Here is a 12824-nt window from a genome sequence, read left to right on the forward strand (position 1 = left end):
AGGAATTTCAAATGTGTGGTATGTCCTTTCCCAGCAATGAGAGAGCCTGTTTTGAAAATTGCTGAGGGACTGGATTCTTTGCAAACTGTTAGGCTTGTAAGTACCTGATACGATTGCAGGCAAGGTTCTTTGGATGAATCTGATATCTTTTATTAGACCAACTTAAATAGTTGGAGAACAATTTTTAAGCAAGCTTTCGGGTTCAAAAACCCTCCGTCAGGCTAAGGAAGTTAGTCCGTTTTGTCTGAAGTTAAGCTACCAAAAGTCACATTTTGGCAACTCTTACCTGGTCCATTTAATTCATGGTTTACCATGACAAAGGACCTAATTGAGGAGGGTTCAACTGTAAAACATCACTCATCCAGTTGTCAACACAAACGTGGATGAAATGGCCATTCACACTCAATAGCTAGGCAGGCCATCGCTCCCTTGAACCAATTGAATCATTGTCTGTAGTGGTGGGAATGAACAAACTGGAAATTTCTTTTTGTAGAAAGATAGCTCAGGAGTTGGACTGTACAGATGTTCCCCCAGCCCTATGGCTGGAGAGCTTTCCTAGACCATGCATGCTGGAAATGGAAAAAAACTCTGGTCATACCCAGTTTGCTCTCCTTTTCAGCATTCACTCTCTGCCATTGTGACTCAGGACACTGGACAAGATGGACCTATGGTCTGACCCAGCAAATGGCAGTTCTTATGTGCTCTAGCCATGAGGCACTAGAAGGCTGCTCCCTGGGCCACTCCTGCTCTTAGGGGAGTCCATTAATTGACAGCCTGCCCTCAGGGAGTGGGGCAGGAGCACTTAGTTGCTATGGCAGGGCTCTGGGAGACTTGAAGAAGCACAGCAGCCTGCCTTGTTTCACTTCATGTTATTGGAGGGGTTGGGAGTTAAGGGGCCCTTTAGCTGAGTTGGGGAGGAGTGGGAGCAGGAGGAAGCAAACAGGAAGTGCCTGGGAGCCACCGATCAGAGGGAGTGGAATTGTAACCCACTCCCCCCCCCCCCTTTTTTTTTTTTCCAACTTGCACCCAAACCTCCAGTATAACAAGCAGGCGAGGAGCAGCTGGGGCTGCTCCCCTTCACTCCCACCTATGGGAGGGGGAGAGCAGATGCCCTCTGCACTCTCCCCAGACCAGGGGCCCCCAGTCCTGGAAGCTCCAGTCCTCCTGGTCCCCCACAGGAGTTAAGCCAGCGGAAGGTGTGCAGATGTTTAGTCTCCGAAGAGAAATTCACCTGGGAATGATTTAACCCTGGTTGTTCCTGAAGCTCTGGGGAAAAAAAAAGTTTGAACTTCTGCAAACTTTTATTTCCTACCAGGAGAACAGCAATTCTCCCAGTAGAAACTGAATGCAAGTATGTGGCCTTTGTCAGTGAGTTCTTTTGAAATGTTGGATGTTTTCCAGTGCCTTCATTTTTTTCCTATCTGTAAAAGTAGAATAAATAAATCCCCTATTTTTGAGGAGAGATTTGAGAGGATTTCATTTATTAAAGCATATTAAACACATTGACATCATTAGATGCAGAGAACAATTTACTCCAGCAAGGTTTGATTTATTAAAATATGTTGGACTAGATTTGGTTTGGTAAGTCTCTGACTTAATGTTAGATGTTTTTTACTTGAGATATCTAGCTCTTTTGAGTCACCTCTCATCTTCTGCTTGGTTCACTGTTTAAAAGTAGATCTAACCTGGAACTGGCAAAAATGTTGTTTCTTTCACTGTAGTCTTAGCATAAAAGAAATAATCCTACTCGGATAATCCTAGCTATTTAAGGTAACAGGGCAGCTTTTAATAGCAACCACTCCCAAGTTGACCTGCAGCCTGAGCTACTTCTTACTGTTTTGGAACGCATACCACCTGCATAGGACATCTCTTTAATTTCCCCTGCAAACCGAAAAGTATTTTCACTAGATGTTAAGTGGCTAAGATAAGTGATGCTGGTTAGCTGCTTAGGAAAATTGTTAGGAGAAAAAACTTGTCAGAGAAGAAAGGATGAACTTTAGCTGAAGTGGATCACAACAACATCCCATTTAATTTGGATTTAGCTCTGTTTTGTTAAATAAGCCATTTTGAAAACAATAACAATCAAGGGCTTCTATCAGTTTAGCAAAGTAGATTTTTAAAAGCTGTTTTTAGTTAAACTAGTATAGTTTTGTGTTTTCAAAAGGTCTGAAAAAGGGAATTATAGGCCTTTGTGCCAGTTCCAGTTCAAGGAAGAGATGAGAGTACACCAGTAATCTATTGGCATGAGGATTCTATTTTGACATTAAAAATAACAAATAGATAACATCCAAATCAGTGTAGAAGAGTGTCTGCTCTGTAGTCTTCTTATACTTCCTGTAAAATAGTCTTATGTTTTTATCATATTACTGTTTTAAAGAAAGAATGCCAAAGAATATTATAAACAGTGTACGTACGTACAGAGGGAGCATATCATCCAACTTTGAAATGCTTTCCCATTTGGAGGAGAAACCTAGCAGCTCTTGAATACAGTGATTTAATATAAAAGGCTTAGGAGAGGAACCTAAAGTTAAAGGGGAAATTTAGTTTGTGGTTAGGGTTTACCCAGTTGAGTAACTGATCTGAGTGAGGCTAAATAACTCCCATTCTTGCAATATATGTATAATATGATAAAATGTTACCTGCAATACTGCAGCAGTCTTTGGCACTGTGCAGAAACATGGATTTAGTTCAGAGTGCAAGAGTGCCATCTAGTGAAATGGAAATATTACTTTCCCCTTAACACCAGAGAGAGAAGTAGAGGCTGTTGCCTAACAAAGCTGATACCACTCTGTACCATGTAGTCTCTAAGATACCACTCTGACCTGCGTTCTGCTTAACAGCATAGCTGGACCTAGGGACTGGTACAAGTTCATTGACTTTAATGAAACTATTGCTAGTGACTTGAAGTATCTGACTAAAGCTATTAAAGCCTCTTGTGCTGAAGGCATTGTATGAACCTACAGAGGTAGCCTAAAACTAGGCTTGGCAGAATTTGATTTATATTTTTTAAATAATTTAAAGTAGATGGATAGTATCAATATTTGTTCATTGTTAAACGTGTATTTAGATTTCTATCCATTTAAATGTTCAGGATGGCATGAAATTGGGGGGGAGGGGGCAGATAATTTATTAATGACAGTGTACTATTACTGTAGAACAATTTGACTGCCTGCTGCCACAAACGTAGGACTACTGTGGGACTGCTACCAGCTGAGCGGCAGAGCTGCCATCAGTCCCAGCTCCGCTCACCCGTAACTCCCTCATCCGCTTGTATCACTTCCTCCTCCTTTGTTCCCAGTCCCCTGGGGTTTCTGGGAGTTAGTCCAAACTATAGTCAGCATGGTTCTGTAGGACTGCTCCCCCTGTCGTCACGTACTCCATCAGCTGTTCTTTTTCTTATCTCCCCGTTTTATAAATTTTGATTATTAGAGATGGAAATACTTTTTTGTCAGTCTGTGTGAGAGATGAAATTGATGTTTAATAAACTTTACCAATTTAAAAAAATGGAATCCTACCAAGCCTACCTATATGTAACATGTTTAAGCAAGTATATTTCTTTATAACTAAATCTCTTCATGTACTGGAGGGGTTATACTGTGAATTACTCTTCTGTTCGACACATTTTTTTAAATTAAAAAAAAATTTTTTTTTGAGTACAGAGCTGTTTAAAAAACACTCAGACGAAATGCTGAAGGTGCTTTCAGGGATATGCGCGCGCGCGCGCGCACACACACACACACACACACTTGGTGTTGGTAGGCAGTTGAGCTTGTCTGGAAAGGTGTGGGGAAGAACAGGGTAAGTGGTAGATATTTTAAAGCCTTTTTTTCTTCCTTGTCACATCACTCATTTGCCTATAACTTTTTGACCAGCTCTAGCTACTTAGCTGAAGTAATTTATTTTTATTTTATATAAATTTTTTCTCGGTCTGAGAGAGAGTCATCTCCCATGGACTGAAGACTTGACTATACCAGAACTAGTTGAGCAATCTAGTTGCCTTCTTTTCTTTTTTTTTTTGGCCCTCAAAAACCAAAAAACACTCTATCCTGCTCTTGCTGATTCATAGTTCTATAAAATGAGGGTGTATGGTACTGTAGCTTCTCTGGTAACAAAACTTGCAAAGATACTAAGGCTTGCACATACTTGAGGAGGAGTAGAGTTCATCATTGGCCAGCTACTTGGTGATGTTTAAGGGACTCAAAAATTATTTGTGGGAAGCATCTGTGTAATTTAAAACAAATTAGCTACATCTGCTGTGCAGATACTGTGGACTAAGGGAGTATAAAATGCTTAAATATTTTTGCTGAATTCAGGATTCCTGCCCTACTTAGCTAAAGAAACATCCAAGAGTCAAAGGTAGGCGTATGTACTCATCATGTGTATGTATAGACAAAGCATTAGAACAGGTGAATCCCGAGAAGGAACATTTTTTAGGAACCTTCACAAGCCTTTCTTTCTTTCTTTTTTCCTTTTTCCTTTTCTGTTCTTTTTTTTTTTTTAATGGATAATGTAAGAGTGCTCACAGTCCCTGCTTTCAGGAAAAATGTACCCTGGGCATTTTAAAACCAATTGGTCCTGTCTAATTCTGGCTGGAATAATTCCAAAGAAAGATTTGTATTATTGCTTATTTACAAGTTATGGGCTATGCAGAATTAATTTGGTACATAGTACAAGGAAGAATACTGGTCCTTGGCTTTGCTTAGTCATGGTTTTAATGGGATTTAGTGTTCATATATTTCTTAATTAGCCGTAAGGGAAAGGAAACTAGTTAGACTTTTTGAAACCATCTGGGTCAGAGGGAAAAGTAAATCTGCATACTATTGAAATTGATTTTATAAACGAAAAGTATTTGATATGCTGAATACAAATCCCTTGTCTTCCAAAAGAGTCTGGCGTGACCTTGCATAGACCATCTCTAAAAGGCCGTCCTTCTCTTTTGCCTTAGAGAGGGAACAAAAAAACTGCACGATAAATAAATGAAAGTGTTTTTCCTTGGAGTTCAGGCATATTGTCCAGAGACTCCAGCCAGTAGGAAAAATAGTAGAAACTGCCAAAGATGGGACTTTTCCAGCCAACTTTATGCAGATTTCCTTGGACTTTCTCTCCTGCCCCTTTCTTCCTCCAGCTGTGTACCATGGCTTCATTCCATACCTGTCCCTCTTAACTTAGTTTAACCTACCCTTTCTTTATCAGACCCCTTTTCTCTTCCTTTTTTTCTTTTTCTTCCTTCCTAAATAAATCCATCCAAGAAAAAGAAATATGGAACTAACATGACATTTGCTGCTAGCGCTCTTCTTTTCTTTCTGCCCCCCCCTCCCCCCAACCCTGTGTTTTTTGTTTTTGTAACCTCTGAGGCATGGACTGTCTATTTGGCCTGTGTGAAGCAGCTACTATTCGCTTTGGATTCGGACTTGGCTGATTTTGGGGACAGTGATTCAATCTGATGATTCAAATCACTGTCCTGAATCAATTTGGCCAAATATGATTTGGAGATTTGGCCGCCACCGAATCTCCAAATCAAACAGGCCCCAACACCCACCTGCTCTCCCAGCCCCGTCAATGGCTGCCCCACCCGGCCCCAGCACCTCGGCTCTTAAAAAAAGAAAAACAAACAAAAACTCTGCATTCATTGGCTCCTGCCAGGTGGAGTGGCAATCCCCACTGCCCTGCGCTGCATGGGGGCTCTCCCATGAGCCCCCAGAAGCCCCGATGGCTGCTACAGCAGCCAGTGAGTGCAGGGCGTTTTTTTTCTTTTTTTAAAAAGAGCTGGGGTGGGCAGGGCAGCCATGGGGCTACTGTGTTTTTACAGTGCCTAGTGCAATAGAGCTCCATTCTTGGTTGATCCTTAAACACTACAGTAATGAATGTAGAGAGTAATTATAGTTGCCCAGTCTTACATCATGAAAACATTTTTTTTTTAAAATTGCTGTTAATCTTTGAACGTGATAATGTTGGTTGAGATCATTGTATAAGCTTTCTGACTTTGGAAGGGTAGGGAATGTAATCGTTTCCTGAAGTTTGTTTTTGCTTTAAAAATCTTGCTCTTTTTATAGCTGTTCGGAGGTTTAGCATCCTTTTTTTTATAAAGGGTATGATTTGCTGACTATTAGTTCCTGGCATGCCTTTGCAATTCTTCTCTTGTTTTGCAGTGATTTCTTGAAAAATAAGAGTTGGAAAAGTAATTGTTGACATTGTTGCAAAAAAATGAATTTGCAAAAATAAACAAGCATTTGGACTTTAACACGGAGTTCCAGTTTTTCCTCCTGCTAGAATCCAGTTGTGTTAATAAACAAGATCCTAATCAATAACAAATACTTCTTTGGTTTTGCAGTTTTGCCACTCTGAGAATTTACCCTCATGGATTAGTGTCAGTGGATCTGCAGAGCTACAACGATGATATGAAAGGAAGAGACAAAATTGATCATGTAACTATATACCTCTTTTATTCTAGCTCTGGCAAACTGTATGGGAGCACTGCTAGCTGCTGATTTGAATCTATTCTTTTGGCAATCTGCTGTGGGTATATGTGTGTGTACCTAAGGCATGCGAGTTAAGAAGAGTAGTGTTTGCTGGGGTCATGCGTGCATTCCCTGTCCCCTCCTGTGCCTTTCCTTGCCTGAAATGGGATAGTTCCTAGCCACTTCCAGGCTGCATGTGCAGATTTCCCTGCACAGTTCAAGGCTGGCTGGGAACTGTCCCAGTCAGGGGTAGGTCCCAGCCAGCTCCAGGCTGGGTGGGGAATTCACCCCATGCAGGAAGCGCCCAATCCCCGCTCCGCAATCGTGGGATAGGGGCTGGGAACAGGCTGGGAGCTTGCTGGGAACAAGCTCTCAACTCCTGCTCCGCCATTGTGGAACTGGGGCTGGGAACAAGCTCCCAACCTGTTACCAGTCTCTGCTGGGGCAGGGGGACATTGTCCCCTCCTGGGCTCTGGTGGTGGAACCCGCCTTGACAGTAGGGAGCTCCCAGGGGTAGGAACCAATCTCCTGCCCCCTGCTGTCCAGCTGACTGGGTGCAAATTTGCTCCCAATCGGCCATCTGCAGTAATTCATTACTCAGCAGTTAATTCGCTACTTGCATTTCCAGGTAGCAAATTAACTGCTGAGTAATAGAAATTACTGCGCCGTAACAGTCAGCATCTGTAAACAGTGACACTTACCATGCAGTCATTAGCTCCTCTGCACAGTAAAGCATCTTGTGTAGACGTGCCCCTAGATTGGGATTCACATTGACAGTTACTTGAAGAAAAAATGGTCATTTTGGTTTACGAACTGTGTGGACATTTGAGATGTTTCTATACTCAGTGTGGGTCCCATAATCTGTCCTTCATCCCTGTTTTTTGAAGTCCTCAATAACATAGGTTTTGAACTGGTGACTGAACTGAACATCTTGGCTACTCTGCCCTGGTGCCCTCACTCAGGAGCACGAGGAGGAACAGGATGCACATTATCATCATTGTCCGCTAGTCAGATGACTCCAAGCTCTTGATGCTTTTGTTCTGTCTCAATGGCATATGTACTTGGAATGTTTGACATTTTAGTTAACCCAAATCTGTTGCTTTAACCCAAAGCTATTTCTTTAAAAATACTAATTTCAGGCACATACTAATTTCAGGCACATTCTTTGTGGAACTATTGTTTGTGATCTGAGCTGGGTTGGCAGTGCCATAGACAGAAGTCAGTAGTTTCTTCAACAAATGTGTACAATCCTGTTAGTAGAAGAGAGAATTTCCATATGCTGCTATTTCTTAACCCTGACATGGAGAATTAATTATCTTTTTTTAATAAATGATTTGCTAGGATCTGGGCTGCAACCATTACCCATATTTTACACTGACCTCATAAGAACAGCATCTGTGTTGGTAACTTAGGAGTGAAAGGCACAGTTCAATACATCTCTCTTGACCACAGCAGTTTAAATGATGTTTCATGGGTGGAAAGTACCTTTCTAGTCTCTACAAGTTCAGCTTTTTTATACTTTTTACAGATACTGAACAAAATAGAAGAAAGAATGAAAGAGTTGTTTCAGGGCAGCATCAAAAGGGTGAAGCGGTAAGTTTTATACAAGCTCTCTTGCATTTAGATTGGTCTACATTATTATTTCATACCATTGAAGACAACTGACTAACTTCTGCTTTGTTACACTATTGTAAATCACCTCATTCCTTGAAGCCATAGAATCACTTTGAATTTATACAGGATTTAGACAGATCTTTATTTGCTTGCTGGTACAGATATTAACGAGGTAGACCTATATATATACAGGTGACTTACTGTTTGTTGATTTATTTCAAGAGTGATGAAAAATGCTTAAACTTATCAATAAGGACTGATGGACCCTCCCCTCCCCAATTTGAATAATTTGTAGGGCAGTTAATATCTTGTCTAACTAGTTTTTAAAAATCTATACATCACTTGGAACAAAATTTTATCTTTAGGACATCTTATTGCAAGTTCTACATGGCTGCTAATGGGATTTTCTAGTACTATTTTTTTTGTGTTGCCTTCATGAGCAACACTAATAACATGCAATAAGCATTTATTGGCTAGGGACATGTTTTCAGGTAAATTTCAGCTTTAAATTTCTTAGGCTTTATTAAAAGCATTTATAATAAAATGTTTTCAGAAAGAGTATGTATGAGTGTTTCCAAATAGCTACAAATATTTTGGCAATTTTATTGTAGAATTGATAAATGCCACCTCTAGTTTAGTTGCAAAAATTCTGCATTTTTTTTTCATCTTAGTTCTTTTGTGTAAAACTTTTTTTATGCTGTGGGATAATTATGATACATGGGGAGAAGGGGAATCCAAAGTGGAAAAAAGTTAATTGTTTTGTTATGGAAATATTTGAACTGTGGGGTGGGGAAGAAAAAAAAGCCTTTTAATTTACATTGATCCTCTTGCAGTTTGTGCTCTAATGCGAGGTTGTGTCAACTATGCATGTTTGCAAGTGATTGAAAAATTGTACTCAAAGAGAGTAATCAGCAGGGATCCAGGCTTTCTGTTTCCCATGGAAACACAGGAAAATGTGGATTTACCACTTTACCGGAGGAAAACATGGATTTCTCATTTTAATGGAGAAACCCACAGATGTTGCACTTTTGCTAAGAATTCTCTGCAGGCTGGCAGAGTTCCAGCCTACAAGGGGCTGGGGAGGCAGGTGGGAGTGGGAGGAGGATGGTCAGCCAGCAGTGCCATGTGCATGTATATGCACATGGTCACTAGGCAGCCTGGAGCGCAGCTTCTGCAGGCAAGTCTGGCAGGGGGCAGGACTGAAGCCCTTATAGGGAGGGAGGGAGTGAATTGGGAAGGGCAGGGCTGGGGCTGCTGCCCAGCTGGTGGGGGAGCGGGAGGGTGTGCCTTGGGGCCCAGGGCTGCAGTGTGTGGTCACAGGACCCCAGCAGGGAGCGGGATTGGGGAAGGGGGGCAGCTGGCTCCCTGTAGCTGTGCTCACTTCCAAAGGGGCACGGCAGACCTGTGGCGGGGGTGGGGGCAGGCAGGGCTGCCTACTGCAGGCTTGGGCACCCTGCCCTGCTGCCCTTCCCTGGGACTTCTGCAGCCCAGCAGGGCTGCATGGGGAAACTCCTTGCTGCTGTGACCTCCACACTGCCCTGGTGAGGCATCCCCTGCCCACACGGCAGCAGCAGCCACAAGGGGCACAACTCCATGCTACTGTGGCGGCGAGCAGGGGATGCAGCTTCCTCGCTTGGCGCTGCTCTGCCCTGTAGTGCCAGGTCACACCAGCTGGGGCCCTTCTCCAGCAGGGCTGGCGGGGCAGGGGCTGTGGGTGGGGGGGAGGGGGCACCAGCAGGACCAGGGGGCTGTGGCTTGGGAGTGAGGAGCCTGGACCTGTGTTCTGTGAGCTAAGTGGATAGGGGGAGCTCTGATTTTTCTGATTTAAAAAAAAAAAACAGAACCAAAAAAACCCCCAAAATCAAATAGCAAAATTTATAGGTATTTAGAATTTATTTTATTATAGTGATTGAGGCACTAGCAGGCTTCCAAATTGCTTTAAAATTGTAAATCTATCAAGAAAACATTGTGTTCAGCTGGTACCTGTGTGAGCGTGTGTGTGTGTGTGTGTGTGTGTGTGTGTGTGTGTGTGTGTGTATGTATGTATATTCTAATATAGTAAAAGCCTTTGTCTGTCTCTGTCTTTATTTGCACTCTGGTTGGTTGTCTTGGCAGCCAGTCGGAGTGCTCTGCACAGACAGCTGCACACAGTGGAGTGCCATCATGACAGCAGGGACTGAGGGGCTGGAGCCAAGGGGAGCCCCCCAGCAGCTGCCCTGCTCCAGTCCCGGCACATGGCGTTGGGCCACTCCCAGGCCAGCTGCAGCGGGGCTCCAGGTGCAAAGCCGAGCCCGCAGCGGCAGCCACCTCACCCATTGGTTTCTGCCAGAGTGTGTAGCAGCCTCCCTGCATGCCTGGACGAGCTGCATGGGCTCCGACCCTCACCCAGCCCTCCTGGAGAAGAGCCCCAGCTGGTGCGACCTGGCACTACAGAGCAGAGCAGCGCCATGTGGGGAAGCTGCTTGCTGCTGCGAGCTCTGTGTTGCCCTGGTTAGGCATCCCCTGCTCGCCCCCACAGTCGCATGGGGTCCAGCAGGCCAGATAGGATCAATTGGCAGGCTGGATTTAACCGTGGGCCATGTTTTATCCACCCCGACCTAGTATCTCACAAAAGAGATAATTTACATTATGTTGATACTTCTCTTTAGAATAGCTGGAAATTAAAAAATATCTCTTCCTTCCCTTCCCCTTCCAGAAAAGCTTCATTTTTAAATGCAAATAGGAAAATGTATTGAATCAACATTTGGGTACTCTTGTACAAGTATTTTGATCTATTAGTGTGGTCTCATATTCATAAACCTTATAAACATGAATTTTTCTTTCTTAAAGCATATTCATATTTTTATGTCAAACTTGTATACAGTTTAGACACTCTGAAATGATATGAATTAATTCTATTTTTATCCTCACATATTTGAACCAGTTATACAAAATTAATTCACGCTTGGCTGTAAATGCCCAGGCAAAAATTACAGATAAATAAAAATCAAAGATTATGCTTGCACTTTGTAACTTACATTTTCTCAGGTTCCTTTTTGCATTTGCCTTACCAATAAAACCTGGCCCTAAATTAAACACTTGTAGGGATCAATGATTGTTTTATGACTGAATTAAAATAATAGAGAACTCAAGTTACTTTGTTTTATATTCTGTATTTGTGACCTGTCACTGTCACAAATACTTTTGGCAATTAACTTTTTATTGTACATATTCAGTGTATTACACACGTTCTCCCCTGGTTAAAAGATTGATTCCATCCAGACTGCATAATATTCCTTTGAAGTGTCAATGTGTTTAAGGGGTTCTCCCTTAAACATAGCTACTGCTATAAACTTCTTGAATATTATATGCTAAATGTGTTTTATGGAAAACTGTTGCTGTCTTTCTAATGTGAAAAAAAAAAAAAAAAGTCCACCTTGGCAACATTTTACTGTATGAATTTTGTTCGATTTGTGTTGTCTTTAGAGATCCGATCTGAAACACTGGAACAGGTATCAATACTGTGTTCAGTATTATCACTATCATTTTTATTTAGATTTATATCCTGGTTTGTAGTGCTGCATTCCTCATAATAATCAAGAAAAACATTAACTGCCATGGGGAGAGGGGATCATCCCCCTCACATTATGCATTGACATAAAATTAAGATGAGACCTGTTTAACTTTCAAAGGTTTTGTACTATTTCACCACCTTCTTAGATTGCCAGCCATTGTGAGAGGAGATGCCATTGATAGATACTGGCCCACAGCTGATGGACGTCTGGTGGAATATGACATAGATGAAGTTGTTTATGATGAAGATTCATCATTTCAGAATATCAAAATTCTTCATTCAAAACAGTTTGGGAATATTCTTATCCTCAGTGGAGATGTTAGTAAGTACTGTCTCTCTAAACATACTGTCTGAAACTGTAGGTCCTTTGGATTCTTTCTTGTCAGTGTACCCGTATAGTAGCTGGTCTTTTGGATAGCTGCTCAGAAAGTGGTTAAATAAAAAGTTTTCTTATAGAACCCACACCACCATATTCTTTTCACATTTAACTTTTTCAATTTGCAGTATTTGAAATTTTATTTAAGGATCAGGAAAGCAAACTGAGCGAACAGTCCTCTAAACAACTTTTCATTTTTGAAAAAAAATAAAATGGTGGGATTGGGGGATGGAGTAGTTTAATTCTGTTTATCATGTGAAACTCTATTTATCTTACAGTGTCATAGCCAAAGTGATGGCTTATTTTCCCCTCAGAAATATGGCTTTATTCTGGTTAACTGTCTTTCTTTGGCTGAGGAGCTGTAGAACACCCACATATAAACCTTCCTATTAGCCCTTTATTAAACGTATCTGGATTCTCCTTGTCCCACAGAAATTTTGAAGAAATATTAATGAAATAAGGGTCCAAACTTAGGTAGAAGTCTGTCTGTCTATCAGGGGTGGGCAAAATATGGTCCGCGGGGCCCCCTAGAGAATGTAGAAAAAATGTATCTGCTCTTGGCTATGTGTCAAAGATGACGGGAGTCAGTGGCAGTAGGACCCAGGGGGAGCCATCAGCAGCCCAGGCCCACCCCACCCCACCCCCAGCCATTTCCCAACCTTCCTGCCCCCGCACTGCTCCACTGTCACATGGCTCCCGGCTGCATCACCGGACTGGGGAGCACGGGGATGTACCGGTACGTGTGTGTGTGTGTGTTCATAGGGCAAGTCCCACACAAACACCCCACCATACGCATGCACCCTCCCCCCCCCTCCTTGCACAG

At 42.2% G+C, this 12824-nt stretch overlaps 1 protein-coding gene across 4 annotated transcripts in view; it reads left to right on the plus strand.

Moving 5' to 3' along the window:
• Nucleotides 1–12824, plus strand: part of SMS (spermine synthase) — a 90701-nt gene that overhangs the window by 38225 nt on the left and 39652 nt on the right. For all 4 annotated transcript variants that reach the window (XM_025215855.1, XM_025215854.1, XM_025215853.1 and 1 more), the window contains exons 3-5: nucleotides 6332–6425; nucleotides 7987–8051; nucleotides 11772–11947. In XM_025215855.1, the coding sequence (XP_025071640.1) occupies nucleotides 6332–6425; nucleotides 7987–8051; nucleotides 11772–11947 (335 nt within the window). The remainder of the gene's footprint in view (nucleotides 1–6331; nucleotides 6426–7986; nucleotides 8052–11771; nucleotides 11948–12824) is intronic.

This window comes from Alligator sinensis, unplaced genomic scaffold (assembly GCF_000455745.1).
Source record: "Alligator sinensis unplaced genomic scaffold, ASM45574v1 scaffold926_1, whole genome shotgun sequence".
Lineage (NCBI taxonomy): Eukaryota > Metazoa > Chordata > Crocodylia > Alligatoridae > Alligator > Alligator sinensis.